This window comes from Peromyscus eremicus, chromosome 19 (assembly GCF_949786415.1).
Source record: "Peromyscus eremicus chromosome 19, PerEre_H2_v1, whole genome shotgun sequence".
In the NCBI taxonomy this organism is placed as follows: Eukaryota; Metazoa; Chordata; class Mammalia; order Rodentia; family Cricetidae; genus Peromyscus; species Peromyscus eremicus.
The window spans coordinates 65,441,830-65,468,739 of record NC_081435.1 but is presented as its reverse complement, the minus strand read 5'-3'; the positions used below and the strand labels follow the sequence as shown (position 1 = coordinate 65,468,739).

At 49.1% G+C, this 26,910-nt stretch overlaps 2 protein-coding genes across 3 annotated transcripts in view; one reads left to right on the top strand and one right to left on the bottom strand.

Moving 5' to 3' along the window:
* Window positions 1–535: 535 nt before the first annotated feature.
* On the top strand, window positions 536–12,768 carry Siglec15 (sialic acid binding Ig like lectin 15). Its single transcript, XM_059245931.1, has 6 exons — window positions 536–587; window positions 8,127–8,186; window positions 8,540–8,923; window positions 9,581–9,961; window positions 11,057–11,087; window positions 12,642–12,768. Exons 1-6 carry the CDS (start codon window positions 536–538, stop codon window positions 12,766–12,768), a joined length of 1,035 nt encoding a protein of 344 aa, XP_059101914.1.
* An 8,690-nt stretch (window positions 12,769–21,458) lies between these two features.
* Window positions 21,459–26,910, bottom strand: part of Epg5 (ectopic P-granules 5 autophagy tethering factor) — a 95,905-nt gene continuing 90,453 nt past the window's right edge. For both annotated transcript variants that reach the window (XM_059245890.1, XM_059245891.1), the window contains exons 42-44: window positions 26,229–26,444; window positions 24,479–24,593; window positions 21,459–22,163 (exon numbers count right to left, since the gene is read on the bottom strand). In XM_059245890.1, coding sequence (XP_059101873.1) covers window positions 21,981–22,163; window positions 24,479–24,593; window positions 26,229–26,444 — 514 coding nt within the window. In that variant the 3' untranslated portion in view covers window positions 21,459–21,980. The remainder of the gene's footprint in view (window positions 22,164–24,478; window positions 24,594–26,228; window positions 26,445–26,910) is intronic.

Genomic DNA, 26,910 nt, shown 5'->3' with positions numbered 1-26,910 from the left:
GTCACAAACAGAGCCGTCTGCCGGCCTGTGCTAGTCTCTTCTAGCAAATCCTGACACCTTCCCAGGGCCTCACACCTCTGTGTCACCACCATGACAGGCCCCTCAGCACTTTGACAAAGCCTCTGCAGGAAATGATATTTTTCCAAAAGGAAAAGGGAAAGGGGCGGGGAGACAAAACCGCCTAGTACACTAAAATTTTAGGACGGGAGATGGAGAAATGAGAGGAAAAGAAGAGGGAAAGGGGGAAGAGCGAGGGCCCTGCTTCTTCCCCTCTGCTTCCCTGGTTCCTTCCTGGGAGACTCACGCCAGGGCTTCCTGTTGGCTTTTCCCATGACTAAAGTGCACGGGTCCTGCCTCATCACACCGCTGCCCACTTGGCTGCCTCTCCCCAGTTCCTCCAGCGTCCTTAGAGTCCGGTGGGCCTGCAGATTGGGCACACAGCACGCCCACCTGCCTTTGTCACACCCACACCAAGGAGGGTTCTCTGTGGTGGCCTGGCAGGCTAGAGGGCTGCTGGGTGTACAGACGTTCAAGCATGGAAGGGTCCATCCAGCTCCTGGCTTGCTTGGCATGTGTCCTCCAGATGGGTGAGTTCCCCTACTTACTCTGACGCAGAGTAGAGAAAGCCTTAGCTGTGGTCTCCTGCCCTCAAAACTCAGCAGCTGCATTTGCCCAGAGCCTCCAGGTCTGTGCAGGAGGAAAGCTATGTGTATTAGAGGGCTGTGGGGACCGAGGGCAGAGAGCCGAATCGTGGCCTTGTCTTGGGCTTCTAAGTGACTTTGGACAGTGCCCTGATTTCGTGTGCCTCAGTGTTCACCACTATACAGAGGCCACATCCCTATCGTTTGCTGTGAGGGGAGTAAATCCCTAGAATGGGGAAGAAGGTGCTGGCTCTGGACAGAGGTTGAGTGTCGCTGTCATCCGACTGCCCCAGGGACAAGGACACCACAAGCTTGTGGTGTGCTGGGACAAGGGTGAGGATGGTTCTGTGTGAGGAATCAGACCAAGGACAGAGGCTGCACTAACCTGCTAACAGGAAAGTCTTCCCTGGGAACAGGGATTTTTCAAAGGATGCGGCCGAGTCTACCTGCTTCAGAATCAGGGGAGCACATTAGTTAAAATGCAAATTCTTGGGCCCCATCCATGATCTGCAGAATCAGAATATCAGGCAGCAAGACCCAGGGCCCAACATTGCCAGCCACCTTTCCCGGAGAGGCCAATGCCCAGGATGATTGAGAGTGGTGAGGACGGATGGCAAAGTCAAATCTCAGAAGCCCTTTCCCCACCCCAGCCATCCTCCCTCACCCCAGCCGGGGACATCCCCCTCATAACCGCTCCTAAACATTGTCTATGCCATCGATGCCACGTGTACCACATGCTGGCATGATGGCATTCTGAGTGATGCCACGTATACCACATGCTGGCATGATGGCATTCTGAGTTATCAGTCAACTTTCCCCATGTGGGGCCCGGATAGAGCTGATAGATGAACCTTGGTGTGTCTGGCTTCAGCCCTCTTTCCTCCAACTCATGTCCTGCCATCCCACAGTGGTAGAGATGGTGATCAGTCAGGGCTGTTTTTCCTTCAGGAGATCTAACTCAGAAATGTTACTCTGAGGGCAAGATCTAAGGGGTTAATCATGCCCCAACCTGGACTGGCAGATCTGTGAATGGCTAAGGACAGAGAAATTGATATCAGGTGCAAACTTCAGGTACCAGTCCTGGTATTCACAAGCTATGAGAAGGCCAGTTATCTAACTCTCATAAGCCCGAAAGAACTGGTCCCTGTCACCGAGATCACTGAGGCCAGGAGGAAATGGGACGGTTAAATGAGAAGGTCTTTCCTGTTCCCAGCAAGCATTGTGGGAAAGTCTGCTCAACTGAGGAAACCCTACTTAAGAGAAGGACAGAAGCAGAGCAGAACCAGAACTACCCTGAAGACCAGGACGGGGGCCAAATATGAACAACACCCTATGGTGGGCACTGGTTGCAGGCCAGGGCCAGCCTATGGCTCAGCCTCTCCATCAGCTCAGGTGACTGACCGGGTCATGTGCACAGCCACATCACACCCACATGGCTGGAGAAACAGGGCTAAAAAGGAGATCCCTGAAGAGAGATGGAGACTAACCAGGCCTTCTACTCACACCCCTCAGACTCGCCCATTCTGGAACCTTCTAGGTCTGTCCTTAAAGGATAGAATTTCTGCTGTCCACATCTTCCCTTTCCTCGACTCTTCTCCACTGACAAGCTGTTCTGCCACCTACAAGGTCAAAGAGATAATGGCTAGAGGGAGCTCAAGGGTAGGAGAGCCAGGTAGGACAAGGTCGGTGAACAGCAGCATACCCCAGCTAGAGCTCCACCCGTTGGTGAAGTTTAATGACTAGGCTGAACATAGCTTTTTGCCCCCAAACCTGTCCCTCTGGGTGCCACAATGCCCAAGAGACCACCACTGGAGCCGCTCTTGAGAACACGCCTGCTAGCACGCCCAGGCGGTTTTGAGGGAAACAGTGCCGTGGAATAATCCTTCTGTATGCTGTGAATATGTATTATGCTCACTGGTTAATAAAAAAAAAAAAAAAGCTGATTGGCCTATCGCAAGGCAGAATAAGGCTAGGCAGGAAAGCCAAACCAAAAATGCCTGGGGGAAGAAGGGCCGAGCCAGCCGCCCAGGAAACAAGACATCCTAGAGGACAGGTAAAGCCACGAGCCACATGACAATACATAGATTAGTAGAAAGGGGACAATTTAAACGTAAGAGCTAGTTAATAACAAGCCTGAGCTATTGGCTAAGCGTGTGTAATTAATATAAGCCCCTGTGTGTTTATTTGGGACCAGGCAGTCTGGACAGGAAACTCTGCCTACAAAACAGTCCCTTGCCCACCAGGAGGTTCACTTTCCTGTCTGGACCATCCCAGGAGACCTTTAATGCTTGAATAGTGCCCGTCCCTACTCCACCACACACTGATAAGCAGTAAGTGTGACTATGTCCAGCACCTCATAGACGGTCAACACAGACTCCTTGCAGATTCCTACCTCCTTTCTCACCGTGGGACTGCTGCAAATCTTCGGCCAGCTGTGTCCAAAGCAAAGGTTTCTGGTTCTAATCCAGTTTGGATTCTCCCTCCCACCTTTTGCGTCCGGGTTCCTTCTCCTTCCTACTTCAGGGAGCCTTTGGGATAGTGCATCAAATTACCCCAGCTGCACCCCAATGATGAGGATGTGGCCACTTTGAGGGGCCTATGGGAGCGTCACTGGACCACGTGGTACCCAACAGCAAAGGAGCTGTAAGGTGTGAACACATCTTTTCTAGTAACTGTTTACTGGTTAGCTAGTGGCTTTCTTTTAAGTACCTAAAAGTTTTTAACTAGACATATTTCTAAAATATTTTATGTACTGTCAGTTTTACCCCAAATTTGGCTTTAAGGTTTAGGTGATTTTTTTTCTTGATTTTTTTTTTTTTTTTTTTTTTTAGTGGTTTGAAAGTCTTATCATATAATCCAGGTTGACCTGAGACTTACTATGCGGCCTAGGCTGGCCTTAAATTTAAGATCTACCTGCTTCAGCCTCCTAAGGACTAGGACCATAAATTTTAAAAGCTGGGGAAAGATAATTCCACATGCACAGTCATCACCATGGGCTGACTGTGTGTGTGGGGGGGGGGGCGGGGGGATGGCATTATAGCAGTGAGAACTGGCATGCCCAGCTAGCCAGAATTTTAGACTCAGTCACTTGAGTAAACATCCAGAAATAGTATTTCATGGAGGAGCTAGCAAGCCAACAAGCATAGAGCCTCATGTAAGGTCCCACCACCAACTTTGGAGTCAGGGCTGGAGCCCCTGCCTCTCCATCCAACAAGACAACATTGAGGACAATGAACTTTCATCCTTGTGCACCTGTTACACAGCCTGCTGCAGGGCCATGATGAGTCAGAACCCTCTAGATTTATTCTTCTTCCGAATGGCACTGTAGGTTGGTCACTTTGGCCTGATACGAGGTCACGGTGAGTCACGGCTCTATGGCTTTCCTCCTGTAAACAATGGTTTTACTGTATCATTGCTGCTCTGTGATTTCACAGTTTCCACGGACTCCTTCCAGCCTTAGTGAATGTCAGGTGTCAATCCTTGCTGCCTTAAATGGCCTTACAGAAACTACTTTCTAGCTTTTCAGTTATATTTTCTTACCAGAGTTGGAATGGTCACCTAGGTTCAGCTATGTACGCCAAAGCTGACATGCACCTACCATCCCTGGTGGCCCATCACTGGAGGCAGACACTTGGGGCAACAAGAAGAATGTGGACTTCCCATTGACCCCTGGAAGCTGCCGGACACATGGCAGACAGAGAGACTCTGCAGAAAGCGTCACTTCTCAGCAGGCAGTGGAGAGCTGCCAGAGGCAGTGGTAAATGTCCCCGGAGGCCAGGAGCTAGGATCTCTGCCAAAGCAGATGTCTTTGTTCTCTGGACAATACCTGCTAAAGACTGCTCACCTTCACCTTGAGTCCTCTGCGTGGGCCCATCCAAAGGCCTCTGCCTAAGAGAATCCAAGCATCCATTTGCTCCTTTGAGCCCACTCAGAAGCGGAGAAGCACCTCTCTGCTAATGGGAGCCAGGATGGCGCCTCTGGTGTGAAAGGGTCTCTATGTTAGAGGAAACTCCACCTGGGCCTGCTGTTTAGATCACATTTTAGAATATTTCACAGCAGGGTACAGACCTGCGTGGAATTCACAGAGGCGTGTTGCCTGACATTAGAGCGACTAAGTTAAGCCTCTCTTACCATTTCCTTACGCCAAAGCCGATGGAAACAACACATCACCAGCACACCTCCCCTGGCAGCAGAACCCTCACTACAAGCCTATCTGGGATTCTGGCTGCCTCTGCCCACGTATGACGCTGCTGTGGTATTTCCAAGTTCACCATGGCAGTCGGTAGCTGGGGGGATTTTTCCCAAACTTCAAGGCAAAGGTGTATTTTTTTCTTGCAAGCCCCTCCCTCTTTGGGGATTTTTACCTTTAAAACCTTAAATGTTGCTTTCGCTGGCCTCAGGCATGACGGGCAACGAGCAGGTGAAGAGCCAGTGGAGAAGCGTTGCAAACCTCCTGTGCGAGCTAAAAGGCATCTGAAGGTATCGCGCAGTGGATGTGAAGGCTGGGGAAGCCGCAAGGAAATGCTGTGTTTTACTGCCTTTTAAAATACTGCATTAAAATAATACTGCCACCTTTAAAACAATCTGCTTCTCTTTGGAATTTAAAACCGTTCCTATGCAGCTTATTTTAGTTTTGTTTAGTCAAACAAACAGAAGACTTTTCCGTGGGGGAACGAAAGAGACTACTTTACAACTGTTCTTAAGCGACTGAGCATGGAGGTTAAGGTAGGAATATAAATAATGGAAGCCAAACCATCCAGAGGAACGCCACGGCTCTGCTGCTGGTCAGCCACCAACAGACCTTGCAGGTCACTTTGAGCTCTACAAGCCCCGTTCCCCTCCTCACAAACGGGCCAATGACGACATCTCATGGAGTTCTATGTTGTAAATGAGATGAGGAATGACACCCAACAAACCCCATCTTCAGTAGTTTGGCCTCCACACCCCATCGGGTCTTCTCTGCCCCAGTGATGTCCATGCCTCACGCTTCCTTTTTCTAGTTTTTTGAGACAGGATTCCCTGTATCTGGAACTCCCCGTGTAGCTAAGAGTGTCCTGAACTCCCAGTACTCTTCACCCCAAGGGCTGGGGGTATAGGCACACACCGCCATGTCTTCCAGGTGCCATGCCTTATGGCTTGGTTCCCCTCTTCCTTGTGCACAGACTGTTGCCCCGGGTCTTAGTGGAATTCCCTACATTCTCTGGGCTCTGCACGCATGTGCCTCTTCTCTGATGGGCTCTACAATCCCTGCCTGCTGCACACAATCCCCGTGTATTCTCTATATCAGCCCCCATCCTTCTGACAGCCTGACCCCCTTTCATCCCAGGGTGCAGGAGAGAGATGCCAGAGCCAGGTTCGGGGCTCAGAGAAGAATATTCTGGCAGGGGTGATTCCGTAGAGAACAGGGGTTGAATAGGAGGGAGCCGGTGAGTGAAAGTGGGCTGGGAACCATGTTCAGACAAAGGCAATATTGTTTGTATCCTTCAGTGGAGCACTTGGCAGCGTGCAGCATAATTACATGTTCATTGATCTTTCTGCACCTAGCTCCAGCAGGCTGATAGGGTATCCTGTTCATCTCTGCCTCCACAGCTCATACCCCAGCACCTGGCATGGAGTGCGGAAGTATCCAATAAACGTCTGCTGAGTTGATGAATGCACACTAGCAGACAATGCGTAGGCGATCCCTGCCTGACCCCCTGAGCCAGCAAGATGCAAAGGTCAAAACAGGCTAAGGTCACAGAGTGTAGGAAGCACAGGGAAACTGAGGTAGTGGCTGAGGCTGCACATCCATAATCCCAGCTTCTAGGAAGATGAGGCAGGAAGACTTCAAGTTCAAGGCCTGTTTGGACTACATAGTAGGGCCCCGTCTCAACAACAACAACAAAATCAAGTGAGCATGGTGTGAATGCCTGTAGTCCAGCATTCAAGAGAGTACAGCCAAAGAGTGACTAAGTCTAAGTCAGATTGGAATATTCGGTGAATTCCAGGTCAGCTTGAGCTACCTTGTCAGAAAGACAGGCGACAAGCAGACAGACCTGAGAAGACTTTCTTCAGCTAGAAGTACTGATTGGATCGGCACAATCTTCAGTTTTCTCAAATTTGAAAAGTAGCCCTTTGATAATGAACAACTGAACAAACAAGTTCTTACTAAGGATAAATGTTAAGCCCTCCACTTGAATTCAAACACGTAATTCAACTTGTCCAGAGCAAAAGAGATTAAGAAAAAAAAACAACAACCCAGGTGGTATGAAAAAAGAACTGTGGTTAAATTTGATGATCTTCTGGCTGTGTGCCCACAGCAGGACGCAATTGGAGGTGCAGCACCTCAGCCCAAGAGCTCACAACACTCTACAGGAGCCACACACTAGGGCCACCTGGGCCTGGGTTTGAACTGAAAGGAAGAGGGGGGAGGGGTAGGTGAAGGAGCCAGCCTCTCCCATCAGGAAAAGGTAGTGAGTCCAAGGGTAGCCACAATGAGCTCCTACAAGCGCCAGCTTGGACGGGTACATGTCCCTGCAGCAACAGCAGGTCTGGAGTGCTTCTGTGCAGGAAGAGTACCTTGTCCATTCACAGGTGTACGGGCTCCATGGGAGCTGGGCTACCAGTGGAGGCCTGAGGATATTCCTCCCCAAGAAGTCAATGAGGCTAGCTGACCACAAACAGCACTGGGCTCAGCATCGGGGGAAAACTGGCTTTTTCTCTTTCCTACTTGCCTGACATTGGCCTCCATTTATGCATCTCTAACAATCCCGGTCTTGTCTTTTGCCTCTTGGATGCTCTCAGGGCGGATGGCGTGGTGCATATAAAGGAACTGTGGATAATACAATTCTAATTATTCCCTGTAAAGGTCCCTTTTGTGCACTGTGCCCCGGGGCACTGGCTAGGCAGGCTCAACCACCTGCCTTCTCTTGGGGAGGTACCACCCCTGCCATAAGCCACTGAGACTGAGCACCTGCACCCTCAAAACCACAGCAACCCTGAGGTTTGCCAGCACTGGGTGGGTGAACTGGAGGCAGGGTTCAGCTTCTGACCCTTACCTCTACATTATGAAGAATGTTCACCGGGTAGAAGATAGGACAAGTGAGTCTAGACCCCAGCCCCTCTCTGCAGAGCAAAGAGGCAATACAGCATCCATCACTCTGGTCTCACCTTTCCCTGCCTGGACACTAGCCATGTAAGAAGCCAACCCAGAACACAGTCCTCTTGGGCTGATTCTGATTCTAAAGGAATTGTTCCTACCAACTCAGCCTGTTTAAAAGTACTGTCCCCTCCCAAGGCCTGGGTTTCTCCTCTACAAATCAGACTGTTAGCACCTTCAGATGAATCCACAGCTTCAAGCCTTTAGAGCACTATATGGAGGCTATGGATCCAGGCAGGTCTGATGTGAACACTGGCTTTGCCTCGACCTAGCTGTGACCTCAATTATTAACTTCTTTTCTGCCTCGGTTTATTAACATGTAACAGGGTATCTATGCTTATCTCTAGGATCACTTGTGAAAACTAGAAGGGATGCTCTAGGGGATTTGCTCAACACAGAGGCGCACAGTAAGTGATTTTATCATCTTAAGGATCTTGTAATTATGGAATAACACGGTGTTTCAGCAACTGCACAGGTTTCTGATGGGGAATAATACTAAAGAGTTGTGTGGGTCACTAGGTCATACACCATGAATGAGGCAAACCGTCCTAAGGAAGGGTCTGGAGAAGTCTCCATCCCATCCCCTTGCCTTTAGCCCTGGTGTAGGTCTAGGGAGGGTTCCAGCCAAAACGGACTGAGTGCTGCCTGAGTCCTAGTGTTTGCAGCTCCCCTTGAGGGTGGAGGGTGGGGGTACGAGATGCCGCCAGAGGGCGGGGACCGAGTCTCCCCAGGCTAGGTCTGATGTGTCCCTGGCCGGCAGGCGCGCCGGAGCAGCGCTGGTCCATGCAGGTGCCCGCCGAGGTGAGCGCGGAGGCGGGCGACGCGGCGATGCTGCCCTGCACCTTCACGCACCCGCACCGCCACTACGACGGGCCGCTGACGGTCATCTGGCGCGCGGGCGAGCCGTACGCGGGCCCGCAGGTGTTCCGGTGCACCGCGGCGCGCGGCAGCGAGCTATGCCAGATGGCGCTGAGCCTGCACGGCCGCTTCCGCCTGCTGGGCAACCCGCGCCGCAACGACCTGTCACTGCGCGTCGAGCGCCTCGCCCTGGCGGACGGTGGCCGCTACTTCTGCCGAGTGGAGTTCGCCGGCGACGCCCACGACCGCTATGAGAGCCGCCACGGGGTCCGGCTGCGCGTGACCGGTGAGGCGGGCTGGCTGCCGAGGGGCATGGACCCAACTTCCCTGCATCCCTGTCCCGAGAGCGAACTGGGTGCCAGGGAGGCCTCTGAGAACTTGGTAGAAATGCAGACTTCAGATTCCAGGAAAGGGTGGGCTAGGACTGATAGGTGGTGTCCTGATACCTGTAAACACTAGTAGCTCATAAGGAAGGAGAGAAAAACAACCAACAATCCCAAAGGCGGCAAGGGGTGAGGCAGGAGATGCGCCACCTGCACTGAAGAATTTCTCACCCCACCCACACCCCTGCACCTCCCTTGTCCCTAGAGCACTATGCTGCAGCTGGCCCCCTCCCTGTGTCATGACCCTTTGGTGAGCACCAGCTGCAAGCCCAATAGTCTGGGCAACACACAAGTATTAGTTTGCCAAATCTCAGTGACCCCTTAAAATAAAGGCAATTGTGATTACCAGTGTACACGCGGAGAAACTGAGGCAAAGAAGAGAAATAGGTTGCTAAGACCACGCACAGCTGCAAAAGGACGCAGCAGCCTGGCGCCCAGGAGTCCCGCTCTTCCAGCTTGCAAATCGCTACCCCCTTGCCTTACCAAATCGTCGCCTCTCTCATGCTCCCGGGGCACTGTCTTCTGTCCGGTGACCCGCGCCCTCCTTCTTCCCCCGGCAGCTGCACCCCGGATCGTCAACATCTCGGTGCTACCAGGCCCCTGGCACGCCTTCCGCGCGCTCTGCACCGCCGAGGGAGAGCCCCCGCCTGTGCTCTCCTGGTCTGGCCCCGCCTTTGGCAACAGCTCGGCTGCGGCTGCCGTGCGGGACCAGGGTCACGGTTACCAGGTGACGGCCGAGCTACCTACACTGACCCGGGATGGTCGCTACACGTGCACTGCAGCCAATAGCCTGGGCCACGCGGAGGCCAGCGTCTACCTGTTCCGTTTCCATGGCGCCCCCGGAGGAGCCTCGACTCTGGCGCTCCTGCTCAGCGCGCTGGGCCTCAAGGCGCTGCTGCTGCTTGGCGTTCTAGGCGCGCGCGCCACCCGCCGACGACTAGGTGGGTGCACCCCAGATTTGGGTGGGTGCGAGGGGGAGGACAGGTGCCCCCTCCTCTTTCTGGCGGACCACCTGGCATGGCACATCAGAACGTCCTTTCTCCACCTGCACCAGCTCAGTTCCTTCTCTGCCTGCAGCTCCGGAGGTGGGACCTGCTGGAGGCTCTATGCAGCAAGGAAGCTGAGCTCTGCAAAGTACCTTGCTCTTTGCAGAGTCACACAGATGGTGACCCAGTCCTGTCAGCCGTAGAACAGGTTATTTTTAATCACCACGCTACAAACCAGTGTCCCATAAAAGCCAGGCCTCCGGCTTCCCCTTACATTGTAACTAGCATCTTGAGGCCCCGAGGTCCTGCGCCATGATGCTGAGGACACCAAGATGCCAGGATGTGATTCTCTACCAGCCCATGAGAGGCTGAGTTTGCAGAGCTTTGCAGTACCCCACCCCCGGAGAAGGGCTCCCACAGACTCCAGAAACTGTAGAAAGCAGAGGACATCCTGCTATTCTGAGGCCTTAATAAGTGAGGTGAGAACTAAGCTTAAAAAATGTAAGGACATGTGAGCTTGGAAAAGATGAATGGGACACCTGGCTGGGGAACCCATTCACTTTTAGAAAGCCTCTCCACGCTGCTGTCCCTGACGTTGGTGGGGCATCTGCTTGATGAGCACCCCGGAGAGGGAGGGGCCTTCTCAGAGCCTTTCAGTGCTCCCAGACTAATGACGTTACCCTCAAATTCTACAGGGATGACACGCAGAACTGGTCACAGGGCCCCAGCTGCTAACTTTGCTGTGACCCTGCCATTCTTCCTGGTTTCTCAAACAAGCACGTTGGGTTTTAGGGTCCTCCCTCAGAAAGGCAGTTTTGCTCTGTGGGACCACATCTCCCTTAACTCCCACAAGTTAACTCCTATTCATCTATCAGATGAAGGCTTCAGAGTCACTCCGGCTAGCTATCCATCCAATGCCTGTCACACAATTCCTGGGGACGCCCTCTCACAGTGGGGTGGGGACCACTTCCCACAGTAAGGTGTGCAGCGGGCATGTAGGTTGGAGGCTACAGTGTAAAATCACACCTGCTCTTTGTCTCCCTCACACAGATCACCTGGTCACCCAGGACACCCCTCCACGGTAAGTTTACTTACTGCCCTTCCCACCCCACCCCTGCCTAGTTTCATTGGTCCAGGGATCTCAGTTTCTCAGAATTGGTAGTATGAGAAGAAAGAAGAGGCCTAGGGCAAGGTTAGTAGGCTGGACCAGAGCCAGCATCATACCCAATGTACCCTGCCCCTCCATCCAGCATACCATTCTCGGGACTGAGTAGGCCAGGCTGGCTTGTCACCCCGACTCAACACACAAGGAGCTTGGTGTCTGTGAACCTAAAAGTTAATACCACCAAGCTGTTTCCTCTTGTTCCTCCCAGCATTCTAGAAAAGAGCCCTTTAAGAATGCCATCATAGGAAGACTTATTTTCCCAGGTTTATCTGTGCTTCCCAAACAAGATCACTAAGAACCTGGTTTAGATGAGGGCTCTAGAAAGACATCAACCAGGCTTCCATTCTTTCCTCTTCGGTGTCTACCCCAGTAAAGGCCCATGTTGAAGGAGAAAGAATTCGATGCTAGAGCTCTCTGCCTGGTGCCGGCTGAGTGACTCAACTCTTCCCTGCTCAAGTCTCACAACCTGTCATACATGTGTTTCCTTTATTGGAGCACAAGACCAAAGTCATAACACTACCTGTAGTTCACACTCACCTAACAAATACTTACTGAATACCTACTATATGGTAGGCAATAATTTGGATGCTAAAGAGACAGGAAAAAAAATCCAGACTTGCACTCCAAGGTGTATAGTTTTTCACAAGCACATAGCAAGACCATCTGAGATTGTTGAGTTGTAACAGGAATTGGACCCGGTGATCAAGCAGAGTCCCAGTATGTGGCCAGTTGGCTATGACTCCTTTAGATCAGGCTATTTTCTCTGAAGATCTAAAGAGATCACACTAGAGGTTGGAGCCTAGGGAGGCCAAGGTGGTAGGGATATATATCCCAGGAGTAGAAATTGCAAGTAGAAAGGTCAGGTGGGATGTGGGAGGGAGGGAAGCATGGGGTGGGGCATGGAAATGAGGGGTGGGCTGGCAAGGTTGGGGGTAATTCTAAATGAGGTGGAAGTCAGAATGCTTTGGGGTCCTGTGTGAGAGGCCGCATTGGAACAGAGGGGTCCTCGAGGGAGACCCAGAAGGAGGCTGCTGTTTCTCCTGTTCTGACAACATCCAAAGGAAGGCATTGAGTGTAAGGGAGGGAAACAGGACACTAAGGTTGGAGCCAAGCCCTGGTCACAGAGATGAGCAGGGAAGAGGGGGGTAAGGGAAGGGTGTGTGCTATGCTTAGAACAGGTGATGGGAGGTTGGAGGTGTGGGTGTCTGGAAAGCAGTCAGACCTGGGGACGTTGGGGGCATGGAGCTGGTTTTTGAAGCCCCTGAGAATGTCACTTTGTAGGAGATGGTGAGCATGGTTGGGGATGCTGTCACCTGCAGCATCTCTCTATCCTATATTAATCAACCTTGCTGGTTCTGGCTCCATTGCCTCCCATACGGTGTCTTCCTTGACCTGTTACTGGGACATAGCTCGGGAAGTCAAGGACCTCGCCAAACATTGGATGGTAAGTCAATTTTCTCCTGCCTGCAGGTCTCAGGCTCAGGAGTCCAATTATGAAAATTTGAACCAGATGAATCCCCCAGGCCACCAGCTGCCACGTGTTTGCCGTGAGGAACTCCTTGGGCATCATCAACCAGTCGTGCACCATGAGAAATGAAAGACAGTACTAGGCTAGACCTGCACAGCTCCTCCTAATTCCCAGGTTTCTTGGCAACTGTGGGCCAGGTAACTTCCAAAGGGACCCAGGACGCTGCTCACAGAGGCTCAGAGCCCTGCGGTATTATGCCATGGAGCCAACAATCTGGATGTAAATGTATATGTATGCCCACATGAGCCTCAGCACGAAACTTCTGGAAAAACTACTTTGTATTTTTCTTACTTAGAACTATATAGTAAAGCAGATGGGAAACTAGCCATAAGGTCTAGAGGTCCAGGCTCCAGCCTGCTCTGGCACCAACTTGCGGTATAGACCAGGACACTTTCTTCACATCTCTGGGCCTCAGATTCTCCATGACTGGCCAGTTTGTCTAGAACTGAGGAAAGAGTAGATGTGAAGGAGCAGTTAAACTACAAATCTGTCTCAACCGTGGGCCTTTGGACATGGAGAATTGAGACAGGTGTGGCACCACTCAGCCTTTGGAGACCGAAGCACTCCAGAGAACAAGCCTGGGGCTGGAGCTGTGCACACTGCTCAGAGGAACTGCCAACCCTGGAAACTTGATAGCAAGAAGAGGCCTGGAGCCTTCAGAGAGCTCCACAGGGACTGTCTCAGCCCTCTGCTCAACTGAGGTCATATCGGCTGATCCACACTGCTTTGAGCTGGGACCTACCAGGAGAAGGAAACGGAAGACCCGTTATCTCAAAGCATCTGAAAGCCGTATGTCAAGAACTGGGAGACCTGAAGGGGCACTGGGTTCTAGAGAATATGGCAGCTGTAGCTCTGACCTCTCTGTGCAGCGTACACCCTCATGGGATGCACCAAATCCAAGAGCGCTGGCAATTTCTCCCCACTTGTCTGAGCCCAGCCAGGTTCACTTCAAGAGTAGTATTTTCCTTATTTATATTTCAGTGTGCATTTGTTGATCCTGTGGAAGAAGAGGTGTACTTGGGACCAAGTAAGCCACAAGACAGGAGGCTAAAGAGACCATGTTTTTCCAGGGACCAATGTTATAGGTTGAGGGCAGTAGGCTTCCAGGCTTTCCTCAGCACCAGAATCTCAGCCAAGGCAAATGGTTGATGACAGCTCATAGTTATCTCAGGATCTAGCTGTTAAGAGATCATAGGAGTTGACATCTGGACCTCCCTGAAGAGGGGAGCATTAGAGTGTCTCCAGCAAGGGCCTTGCATCACCAAGGAAAGATAGGGACATGGATATGGTGTGGAGTAGCACATCATTGGTCTTTGAAGCTGTTTTCATATCCAAGCGAATTATATGAATTACTGCGTGCATACTTTGTTGTGTTAGGAATTGGTATCTGAGACTGAAGAAGACATCATTATCAGTCAGAATAAGCTAGGTTGCGCTGCAGCAACAAGCCCTAAAATCACAGTGGCTGAAAATGGTATTTGTTTCACACTGTATTAGTCAGGGTTCTTTAGAGGAACAGAATTTATAGAATGAATATATATCAGAGAGGGAGAAAGGAGGAGGGATTTATTAGAATGGCTGATAGGCTGTGCTCCAGCTAGGTCAATAATAGCTGTCTACCAAAGGAAAGTCCAAGAATCCAGGAGTTATTCAGTCCACCAGGCTGAATGTCTTGGCTGGTCTTCAGTATATGCCAGAATCCTGAAGAAGTAGACTCTAATGCCAGTGTAGGAATGGACTTGCCAGCAAAAGCAAGCAGGCAAAGAATGCTTCCTTCATCTATGTCCTTTATATAGGCTGTTAACAGAAGGTGTGTCCCAGATTAAAGGTGGATTTCCCCACCTCAAAAGACCAGGATTAAAAGTGAGTCTTCCCACTTCAAAGATTTAATTAAGAAACACCCTCACAGGTGCATCCAGCCACTTGGGTTTTGATTACATATACAGTCAAGTAGACAACCAAGCATAGCTGCCCCACACTCACCGCATTCCCATTGAAGACTGGCAGGAGGTTCATTGTTAATTGGGAACCCAGATCACAGGAATCCATCTCTGATGTTGTGAACTGCTAGACTGGAGGTAAACAGAATCCTCTACAAGTCATCCTACTGCTGACGGTGCCTGTTCACTCAAGAGAACAAGCAGTATACCCCTAAACGATATGTGAGGAACACTAAGAAAATTTGTGAGAACGGAGAATAGCAATGGTTAATAGATACCACAGTAATCCCTTCCAGAAACTCTCAAGCTTGTTAGCCACACAGTGAGTCCAAAACCATGCCCATGAAAGGGCTAACTGACTGTTTTAGGAAGGTTTCCTGGAAGAACATATATGAAGATGGTATGCATTGGCTGTGCTGATGGGGGAGACAATGCGGAAGCATAGAGATTAGAAAGAAGGTTAAGAAAGGGGGGCATTTGAAGCACAGGAACAACCCAAGCAAAGATGGCATGCTATGGATGCAGTTATTTGTTTCTGGAGCACAAAGGAAGAGGCAGGATGTAGACAAAGTGGGCAGAACACTGCTGGATTGGGTACCCACCAGAGAAGACTGCTCGGACATGGGTTTAAGCTAATAGAAGTCTTTTTTAGCTAGCCAGTGACTACACTGGGTGTTTAGGATCCTAGTGTAGCATGAAGACATTCTCAGGGTGAGCTTTTAAGCACAAAAACCAAATCCTGGGTTGACATACTTCAGTTAAAAAGAACAGTTGGCCAAAAGTAGAACTACAGAAGCTAAAAAGCAAGGTTAGGTGCATTCAGAGACTTCCCAGAACTATGGACTTGGGTGGATTAGGTGTTTTTGTTCTAGCAGGTGGTGCTGTGCTGAGTTTTATGGTCTGAATGGTACTTTCATCATGGGGTCAGTTGTGCTAAGGTCTGTTTCACCCCTACCTGGGGTGAGGGTAACAGGAGTTGGCACTCAAGGACTTGCTATGGTGTTAGTCTCCTGGTACTGCTGAACAGGTCTTCCTGCTTTCATCCATCATCTCCCGTGAGATCTAAGGGTTACCTGTGTCAGGAATACCTGGGACACTGTTTAAATACATACCTGTGCTGGTATCACCTGGCCCTACTGACCCACACGGAAGGGAAGGGACTAGAACTTTAAACAGTATCTTCAGGAGAATTTGCCCCCAAGGTTTTGTTGTTTTAATCTTTTTCAACTTCTGCCCTCCCCCCACACACACACAAACAGCTGGAGAAAAGCACTCATGCACCCAGCACCTCCATCAACATCACTCACAAGTTGCTTTTTCCTTACTGCAGATCTGAATAAACCATTTGCAGGTAAGCAGCAGATTCCCAGTTATCCAGAAACCTAAACACCTTGAAGAACGTGTGCACTGTCTCCTCTGTGTTGCATTTAGTGGCTCTACCTACAGCCCATATTCACATTTCCCCAATTGCCCTCAAAAGGTCTGTCTGTCTGTAACCAGATTCCGAGGCAACTGAAGTCTGAGGTTTACTCTCTGATATGCCTGACTTCCATCACAGTGCTGGTGACCGACCCGGTGGTCCTTGCTGAGGTACCCACACTGTGTGCAGTAGCCTTCTCGAGAGTGAAGGCAACAGCATTAGATATGGGAGGACAGGCATCTCGTCACATCAGCATCCCTCAGGGGAACAGCCCATGATGGTGGTTTCCATGACGGGCAACAGGGCGCCCAAGGGGAACTGCCATCTCCTTTAATAGTCTGCCATGCTGCACAGGGCAGCCTCCTGACTGGCTTTCAGAAAGACTGGTCAAGGGGCAGTGGGGAATACGGTGACGGAACAGCCTGTGACCACCCCCTCTGTACCCAAGATCTAGATGTGACGAGATGCCTGTCCTCCCATATCTAACCTCTGAGCAGGCTCAGGTTGTCACTGGCAAGCAAGGACCAGAGACACAAGCCATAGTCAAAAGCTGTCACATCTGGGACTCCCCTCTGGTAGGCCAGGAGTCACGGAGAGGACCCCAAAGACAGTGCTTCCAAGACTGCACTTCCCAATGTGGTGCAGGTGGCAAGGCTAGAACATACTGGTTCTTCAAACCCTAAACCCTGTGGTTCTCTCTGGAAAAGGAGGCTGAACCCACACAAAGATGGGTTCACATCCTTGTGAACACCTTACACCCAGAAAACTGTTCTTGGAGAATCATCAATTACTGTTACTCCTACATGAATCTGCAGATCCCCCATCTGTAGTTTTTGTTTGTTTGTTTGTTTGTTTTTTGTTTTTTACTCTTTGGGGGACTGCCACCCAGCTCCCAAATAAATGCATAGAGACTTATTCTTACTTATGAATGCCTGGTCATAGCTTGGCTTGCTTCTAGCCAGGTTTTCTAACTTAAATTATCCTATTTCTCTTTTAACTACATTTTGCCTCTGGGCTTTTTACCTTTCTTTATTCATACATCTTTCTTTCCTACTTACTCCATGGCTGGCTGTGTGGCTGGGTGACTGGCCCCTGATGTCCTCCTCTCCTCCTTTTCTTGCCCCTCACTCCCTTCCCAGATTTCTCCTCCTCTTTATTCTCTCTGCCTAGCAGCCCCACCTATCCCTTTCCTGCCTCGCTATTGGCCGTTCAGCTCTTTATTAGACCAATCAGGTGTTTTAGGCAGTCAAAGTAACACAGCTTTACAGAGTTAAGCAAATGCAACAAAAATGCAACACATCTTTGCATCATTAAATATTCCACAGCATAAACAAATGTAATACATCTTAAACTAATATTCCACAACATCCATCCACAGCTTGGGGCATTCCAGATGTATCTTTAGTGTCCACGAACCTCAGCGCTAAGCAGGAAATGCGGCACACTAACACCAAAGGCAAATTTCCATAGCAGACCCTGAGCAAACTCAGGGTGGGCTTTGCCAGACGACACTCTTGCCCCTCAGCACCCCGAACATTTCTGTTCAACACACACCTTGTGAGCCTTTGCCCAGCTTTCAAGGCCCTCCTACTGCAGGAGTCAAGGTCCTCCTACAGAGGTCAAGGGCACCTTACAGCTGTTTCAGCTATCAAGGGCTCTTCTATCTCATGGCCTCCCATACATATCAACTCTTAACCACCACCCCAAACACACACAGACACACAGACACACACACACACACACACACACACACACACACACACTCACACACACATGCGTTAGAAAATTTCTCTTTGAAACTAGAGGGCTTACCATTGTGATGAACTTTAAAAAAAGATTCTTAGCTATCACAAATCAACTAACTTAAAAGTTCTCTTAATGTGATTTATACCGGAAAAGGCCTGCCAGCCTACTTGCTGAGAACAATGGGACAGGCTCAGCATGGGTAAATCACAATGTTCTTTATTTGCAGATTTTCACTTCACTAAGTCTCACATCTTCCATTTCTCACCATTAGACAAAAATGTGTCCTTCATACAAGCACGGAAAATATTAAACAATGAATCAGAAGTAAATATTGCACAGTTAATGACCAAAATAGAACTGTGGTTTTAAAGGTCACACCAGACAAGCCAAGAAGACTGTCAGTACTGATCGCCAATAGGTCATCTTAAACCACTGAAAGAAAAATTCCCTCAGTGCTCAGTGGTATTACACAATGCATTGAAAACAAGGTATAACCAACATTCCTTAGCACTCTTATTACTAAAATCGGTGTAGCATAGATTTTTTTTTCAAGTTATTCTCAAGAGGAATGAGGAACCTGTGTAGAATGAAGGAAACTCACTAAGCACGTGACCTGCTTCTGGCCACATGATCCCTTGCATGCTCAAAAACAGGAGCGCCCTGGTGGAGCAGAAGAATCTGTTTAGGGCCCGGCTCTAAGTCAAGAGCCTCACCTACCGTGATCAGCTATTACCTCAAAGTAAGCTGAGAAGTGAGCAAGGATGAGGTTCAAAGAGCCTGATCATTGGCGCCCACCAAGTAGATGCTCCACAAACCTGGTCTTGGGCAGTGACTGTTATTAAAGGGTCTACAGTTTAACTCAATGCTAGGTTAATGTGCCAACTACAGAACACAATGGGAGCAGATGCTGCCCCAGTGTGTATTAGAGGGATTTGCACTGCCTGGCCTACAGGAGTACGACAATTCTGGGGCAGGGACTAGAAAAAGGCAGCAAAAGCACCACAAATAAGAAAGACAGAGATGTGTTCTTTCCCTGCACCTGTGAGTGCCAAGTGAAACGTGTTCCCAGGTGCTCTGTCTTATCATAGTTCAGGCACTACTAATCCTTGGCACAGCAGTGTGGAGTGATTTGGGCACTTTGCCCCCACAAAGCAGTTTTATTGGATATCATGTTTGAAGAGTACTAAGAATTCTGAGCATGGAACCTGGAGAGGACTAAGGGGTAAGGGTAGAAGAGGTCAGAGATGTGGCAAGGGGAAATGTCTCCAGGTATACTAAGAGAAAGCGAACAGGCTGTGCCCAGCTGTTCCAGGCAGATCCACAACCAATAGGCAAGGTCACCAGGAACTGTTCTGGCTCAAGATAAGCAGAACCAGAGAGCCCAAGCATAGGTGAGGCTGGGCCAGCAGTGGACTCCAAGACACCGGCCAGGTAGAGAAGTTGAGGGTCCCCACTGAGGAGATTGAGGTATTTAATGTGCTGACTCTGTCCATGATTCTAGACATTGGCTTCCCACTTCAGGAGTAATTTTTCAAATACACATCTTTGAAAACCAGTATCAGCACCTTGATTCAGATGAAGAGCTTGGACATACCAGGGCTTAGATTGGTTGGCCTTGGTGGAGCAAGACTGCTGGCTAATTTAGGCGTAGCGTCAACACTTCACATCTTCTGACACCAAAGAACCAAATGACTTGGGCACAATACAGGAGAGGTGGAACACTTAACCAGCAAGATACTAGTCATGTCTAGAGGCAAGGTCAAGTGTGCAAGAGCTTTAGAAATGTATAAAGACACAAGTATATGTATCACAGCCATTATCGCACTGTACTGACAGCCACAGGACCTCTCTGCCAAAAGAAACAGCCTCTGCCTTCTCCTGTCTAGTGAGGTTGTATAGCAAGGAGATGGAAGGCCAAAGCAATGTCTCTGCCCCATGTGTGCACCCTGGGGTGGTGAGTGATGACTGGAGAGGCAGAGGCACTTCCGCTGAGATCAAAACTCCCCTTCTGTTCCTGGAAGGACTTGATGCCGTGGTGCAGGAGCCTCTGAGCCTTCAATGGTCCACCTTCCACACTGCTCAGACCTTGGCCTTGTTGAAAAGGACGTCAAGTGCTCGTCACTGTCTCTGATACCATGGCTTTGCACTCTGAGAGTGAACCACTGTCCTAGCAAAGCCTGGTCCATCCTTCAAGCAGCAAGCCAGCCTGTCTGCGGGCAGCTTTCTTTTTTCTGCATTGTTTCACATTTTTAGAGCACTCAGCCTAGTGCTTCTCATAGGATCTGAGGACTCTCAGATATTAAGCAAGGATGAAAAAGCAGCACTTTTACTGACTAGTTACAAAGCCAAATAAACTTAATATCAGGCATAAAAAAATCTACATTAGCCTTCAATTCAGATTCATCAGTTATAATCAAAAGTTGATTTTATTGTTTATACTTTTTACAGACAAAATTTACAGATATTACAAACTTGCAAAATTAATTGATTCTCTAAAATGTATACACTATCACTCAAACATTTCACATTCTAGGGTATTGGGAACTTGACTCTCCTCAGAGAAACCACACACAAACAGTACTTCCTGGTCACAGAATCACTGCTGCTTGCTCAACTGTCTACCACGTCTCAAGTTTTCTTCTCCTCCGAGGGAAGATGACTGATTTGGGAAACAGAGAGAAGCAAAGAAGGCTGAGACATATCCCTGTCCAATGACACTTTGTGCCACTGAACAGGGACGTTCTTCATCAGTGTTCCAAGGCATGTCAACCAGGCAGAGTTGTTCTCAGTAAGAAGAATTCCTGCAAGCTTCCAATGAAGGGGCAGCACCCCACTAACGGTAAACCCCATTTCTACTCAAGGCGCTTGGTGGCCATGCAGAGATTTTACACAAGTATTTCTGAGCCATGACCCATAAAAACAAAGGCATATTTTAAGCTGAACAAGCAAAATTGGTTTGGGGCCACTTTGAGAATTATAAATATATTGATAGAAGTCTAATTTCTAACTCCTGCAGGAAGTGACATGAGCAAGAGATGTCGAGGGAACCCGGCAGCGTGCCAGACAGGCTTCGGCAATGCGGACGGACTGTCAGCAGTGACAGAAGCATGGGGCTGCTCACCACAGCCAGATTTCTCAGATCCCCCGACCCGGCCCTTCTCCCTGGGCATGCATCCAGCATGTCTGTGAGTTTCACCTAAACTTAACCAAGGGAAGAAGGACAAAGACCCAGTGTCCCTTGACAGTAGGGCCTGCAGAGAGCGCTGACATACGTCAGGAGTTGGGAACTTCCGCAGACAGAGCCAATAAAACGATGTGATGAGGAGTCTCAAGGGAACACAGCGCTCTGGTAGCCGCGGCAGCATCAGTGCTGTTTGCACTCCCACCACATGGGCCAAACAAGACACACCTGTACACAGCAGATGTCATGCACCGGCTACCACATCAATCAGAAAGGCACACTTCCGGAGGACATGCAGCTGAAAACGGATGTGTCACCGTCTCTGCTGTCCACTGTGGCCAGGGCTAAGTGACATGTCTTCTGTATGACTGTTTTGTTTTGCTTGTTGAGATACTCGATCGCACCCCACACTGCCTCACCCTTATGATCCTCTTCCTTCAGCCCCCGAGTGCTGATTACAGGTGTGCACTCCTGACTTAATTCAGTGTATTATCTCTACTCTACGAGAAATAACATAATACTTTTAAGCTGGTGTATTTCCCCACATTTAAGAAATGCAGACATTTTCCAAGTTGATTTTTTTTTTACATTGGAAGAATACAAACGGAGTTCAAAAGAGGGCTCTTCATGACTCCCAAAGTAGTCAGATCTGGCATAGGAGTCTTGACATTTCTACAAAGCAGGGAGACAGAAGTGCAGACATATCAAAAACTCTATCTATAGTTCTTAGGGAGTTGACTGGCACATTTCCCAAATGTGAGTGGCTCTGTACTCAGCGGAACTTAGGTTCACTGTGGAAGAACACAAAATCTAACAAGTCTCTGGACAACAAGAGATAAACATACAGCCAGAACTATCTAACGCCTCCCAACATGCACCTTGATCAAGTTCCTGGCAGAACTGAGCTCTGCGGTGAAACTGAACAAAGGTACATGTGCAACAGCGAAGGTGATGGACACCCAGAGCAGCAGGGTCTCGGAGGGCTTCGGCATCACTACCGTATGTTATCTAAATAATGCACTTCTGGATAGAGACAGTTGACAAGAAGAGCCAGGAAGCTTTTCCCATTCTGAAGGCAATGGCCAGGATGCTTTATAAACTGTATAGCTTGCAGTATCTGATCCTGGTATTCCACATACTGCTTACTGAGTGTCATGGATTCAAGAGTAGTCAGCACCTAAAAGACATGAACGAAGAGGATTTATTCTGTGACTGCACACCACCTGACTGCCAGCATGATCTAGTTCCACCGGAGCCCGGAGGGAAGGCAGCAGTCCGGAAGGCAGGCTTGGAGGAACAAGTAGAGAAGGCTAGAGGAGGCTGCATGAACTTCTCGAGTGCTACTGCCTCCCAGCCTCTCCTTGCCAAGAGACTGCAGCGGCCAGCCTAGTGTTGCTGCCCTTCCTCACCTGCCACAGCCATCTCCCTGCCCTGCCTGGTCCCCAGTCTCCCTGGTGCCACCAGATGCCACTCCCCCTTAGAGCCCAAAGACACCCACAGACACAGGGGCATCTCATGTGGTGGAAGAGCAACTGCATGTTGGGTTGGTTCTTAGGTTACAGAGCACCACAGGAAAGAGCGAGTGAGATCCTCACACAGCAGCTGTAAGTGCTGCTGGGAGCACAGGATAGGGTGGCAGCTCAGCTGACAACGTGCCCAGGTCAAGTTCCTCCATAAGACAGCGGGAAACACGTCTCCACACCCCTCTTCCACAGAAAAATTAAAACACTCTCTAGCTCTGTAACTTTTTTTTTTTTTTTTTTTGCTTCCTTCACTGGAGGAGAGGAAAGAGAGACAGTACATGGAGAAAACAAAAATTCCAAACAGTGATCCTGGGAGGTGGATAGCTGTGCTTTCCAAGTGTCCAAACTTCAGTCACCTCGGGAATTCTGAAGACACGCCCCCCTAACCCTGGAACACCCACCACATATGGGGTGCCCTACCTCCTCTCCTCTCTGGTTTTGGGAACCCTTGGTATTAAAATATATATATATATATTAAAGATGGATTTGCTTGATTCAGAATACAAGGAGGGAGAGTTTCTTTAGTACAGTGAAGAAGCGAGAAGCTTAGAGATAAATTACTAAGTCAGCCATAAGCAGAACTTAGGGCTGAATTTTAATAGGACATTTTCCTCCCATTTCTGTTTTTTATAATTTAGCCCCTTAAAAAATCTACTGTAAGATCTACTAACTCAAGGTTAGTCATTTGAAATCTGAAAACCCTGATAACAAGTATGCAAGGACATGCCAGGAAGCAGTATTTCAAGTCTAACAGACGAGGGGCCCACGTGACCTGTGGCCACAACTACAGCAGAATCCTGATGCTCCAGGTCCTAGGGCCACAGGAGAGTTGAGAACTCCCCAAATACATCATAAAATAAACCTCACTGACTCTCAGTCTGCCCACACAGGGCTCACCTGCCCATCTGTGAGACTTCATGAAGACATTAGGGACTCCAGCAATGGGTGACTAGTGCCAGGATATAAGTATCCTGAGATCCTGATCCCCATGAAAAATCTACCAGTTACACTAACTGATCCTTGCTCTGTTTGGCTGTTGTTTGAGACAGGGTCTCTCTGTGTAACCCTGGCTGTCCTGGAACTCACTATGGAGACCAGGCTGGCCTCAAACTTACAGAGATCTGCTTGCCTCTGCCTCCCAGTGCTGGGATTAAAGAACAGTGCATACCACTGCACCTGGCTTCTGATCCTCACATTCCCTGAGCACTTGTCACAAACAGACATCCTGCAGAGTGGAAAATGGGGAGCAGCCTAGAGACAGGTCAGCCATGTGAACCCTAGGCCCAGTACCTACTACCGTGTGAACTGGGACGGACTATCTAGCTTCCCTCTCTCATACTCCCTCATCCACAAGATCAGAATAGTCACCACTCTCTGCTCCAGGGCTGTTATGAGGATGAAATGAACAAAATGTCAACTCACTGACATGAAAAGAGCCCGGCATGAGCAAGCGCTCAAGGACGGCAACCACTACTTCACTATTTCAAGGATGGCTCTACACCCAGTCAGCCAGATGGCAAGGTGAAAACAGTTACAGGAACCAGACCACGGACGTGTAGCCATCCACGTGTTCAGTATATACCGTGACTTCTGGCAGCTACTACTCTGCTGGTTATTCAGGCACCAGCTGCACGCTGGTCACCCTTAAGCCTCATGGAACAGGAACCACTGCTTTGGTCCCAAGGGAAAGCTCAGCCAACTGTCACTCCCGTCGAGGGAGCCATTTTCTGTGCAGTGCCAGCCCTGGTAGCAGGAAGCACACTTAGCACACTCTCCAACCTCAGCCCTAGACCAGCTTACCTTGGCCCTGCCTCCTCACTGCTCCAGTCTGGTCCCTAGAAAAATCAGTTCAAGATCTGAGACAAGGCCACCAAGGGAGCCTCAGGCCTGGACGGTACCCGCTAGAACTGCCACCTCCCTTCTGACAGGTGCACAGGAGACCTCCAACCTTACGGTTGCTCTCACTGACCTGCTGAGCTTTTGGAGTCAGATGTAATTCGGAGCTAGGCTTCAGACGAATCTGGTCTTCTGCAGGCACCTGAACTGACAGGAAGGCGGCCATGCCTCGGGCAACCACACGGAACCTGGGGTGTTAGCAATAGGTCAGAAGTGGGTGACGGCTAAAGTGGACATTTTAAAATACAAACCCTGTCTTAAACGAAAACAACATAACTCCATTTCCAGATCCTTCCTGTAGTTAACCTCTTCAGGAAAACCCTACTTAATTTTTCCTTCCGTAGTTACCCAAAGAGTGTGTGCCCATTCAGATTCAAGGAAGGAAAGTGTTGGTAAAGACATAGAACAGCTGGACATAGACATTGTAAACCGTGGGGATGCTACAGAAAACAATGTGCACTGCCTGAATAAGGAAAACAGAGTTGCCAAGTCATCTAGCGACCCCACTCCTGGGTATGTACCCAAGAGAACCAGGGACAGATATGAGCAAAAATGTATGCATGAATGTTCATAGCAGGACTAGTTACAACAGCAACAGACTGAAGAACCCAAATGTCCATCAGCTTCTTAATGGACAACTGAAATGTGGAATAAAGGCATGTGGCTCAGTTGTGGGATACCTGTAAAGCATGCATGAGTACAATCCTCAGTACCACAAAAACATAAAAAAAAAAATAAGCAAGAACTGCTGCCACATGCTACAACACAGAGGAACTCTGGAAAGCATTTCCAGACACTGAAGGCCACATAGTATACAGCTCCATTTTTATAAATGTCCTAAGGAGGATTTAAATATAAAGTTAATTAACAGTTGTCAGTGACGAGGGGAAGAAGGAACTGGAAATGACTGTTTGGAGACTACAGGGCTTACTTGTGGGGTGATGAAAATATTCTAGAGCTAGTGATGGCTACAACATTGTAAATGTCACTGAATTATACGTAGTAAGGTGGTTACTACAGAAAATATATTACCATAATTAAAAAAGAAGAGCACTTGATTCAAACAAAAGATACAAGTAAAACTAAAATTGTGTCTGTCACATTCTATCACAAACAAACGTGGGGTCATCTGGTCTGGAATGAGAGGTCCCCAAGTTTACCACACAGTGCATGTCAGCACAGCATGAGACCTCTTTTCAATAATCACAAGGATTTGAAAAGAAAGCCATGATGTAACTGGGGTGCAGATTAGAGTGTTGAGCATGAGCGAGAGGGAGGAGAGAGGGAAGGAGGCGGTGGGGGGGGAGAAAGGGAAGGAGAGAGGGAAAGAAACCGTAGTAAGAAAGCACCTTCACTCAGAAGGGAGGACCACTGGCAAACCCTTCCCTGCCTTGGGACTTTAAGCAAAAATGAATTTGTCTCTCATCACTTCTTAATCACTGAACTAAGACCACCATGATGATGTAACAGTTGTATACTGAGTCCCCCACAGGTTCTCATTCCCAAACTCACAGGATGGGGACCAAGTGACCACAATGAAACAAAGGACTGAGATAGCTTAATTCATTATCACTGGCTCAAAACCAAAATGAAAACAGCATGAACAAAAGGTATGATTTGACCTTTGAAACAAAGTTGTGTTAAATCAAGAAAAAATAAATATGCATTTTAGAATATAAAGATGTAAACAGAGTCTGATCATTTGCCTTCATCTTTCCAGAAAACCTACTCACCCTAAGGCAAAAGCCTATTCCAACATCACACCTCTCTCAGGAGCGGCTGTCTGAGGCCCACCAAGAAGAGCAGAGCAGGTGCCTCCTCACCTGTTGGACAAGGGCGATTTCCGGCCCAAGCCAATAGCCCCCAGGATCCCAGAGCTGAGCCTCTCCTCGGCCATAAGGCTCTGCCTGCTCTGCAGCATGAGCAGGATCCGGATGATGGACTCTGTCAGGACCGAGTCGTTCTGCTCCACCTGAACCAGTGACAGCTGCAGGACTTGATGCCACCACAGAAACAGCTTTGCTTCTTCCTGCGCGGAGCTGGGGGAGAGCCAGAGCAAAAGAAATGCAAGGACTTTCCCACTCACATTCAGAAACTCACAGGTGAGTTTCAAAGGAGGGAGAAATGTATTACTCTAAAATCATATGCCAGGGCTAGCAAGATGGCTCAGTGGGCGGAGGTGTTTGCCTACGCCCTGAGTTTGATCCCCAGGAACCCACAAGTACACACACACACACACACACACACACAATTAAGCAAATAAAAACAAAATTTAAGAAATTAAAACTAAAGAAAATAAAACCAAAGCTAATGTGTTAGCAAATGCTAATAAAGCAATGGGGTTGTAATAGCTACCATTTGCATGCCAGACGCTGGACTACATGTCCTCTGTCACTTAATATTCTACTTACACAACAAGCTCAAATACTTGTGTGAGGAGATGTTTTTAAAAAAAGGTCTGCTCAGAAAATGAGCTCAGCAACTAAGAGTCTCCCCAAGCACGTG

Excerpts from the sequence above, each read along its gene's own strand:
- Siglec15 (XM_059245931.1), top strand. The coding sequence starts at position 536 with ATGGAAGGGTCCATCCAGCTCCTGGCTTGCTTGGCATGTGTCCTCCAG. Across the intron at positions 8,187-8,539 it reads GCTCAACACAGAGGCGCACA|GCGCGCCGGAGCAGCGCTGG; the intron begins GTAAGTGATTTT and ends CCTGGCCGGCAG. Across the intron at positions 11,088-12,641 it reads ACCCAGGACACCCCTCCACG|GTCTCAGGCTCAGGAGTCCA; the intron begins GTAAGTTTACTT and ends TCCTGCCTGCAG.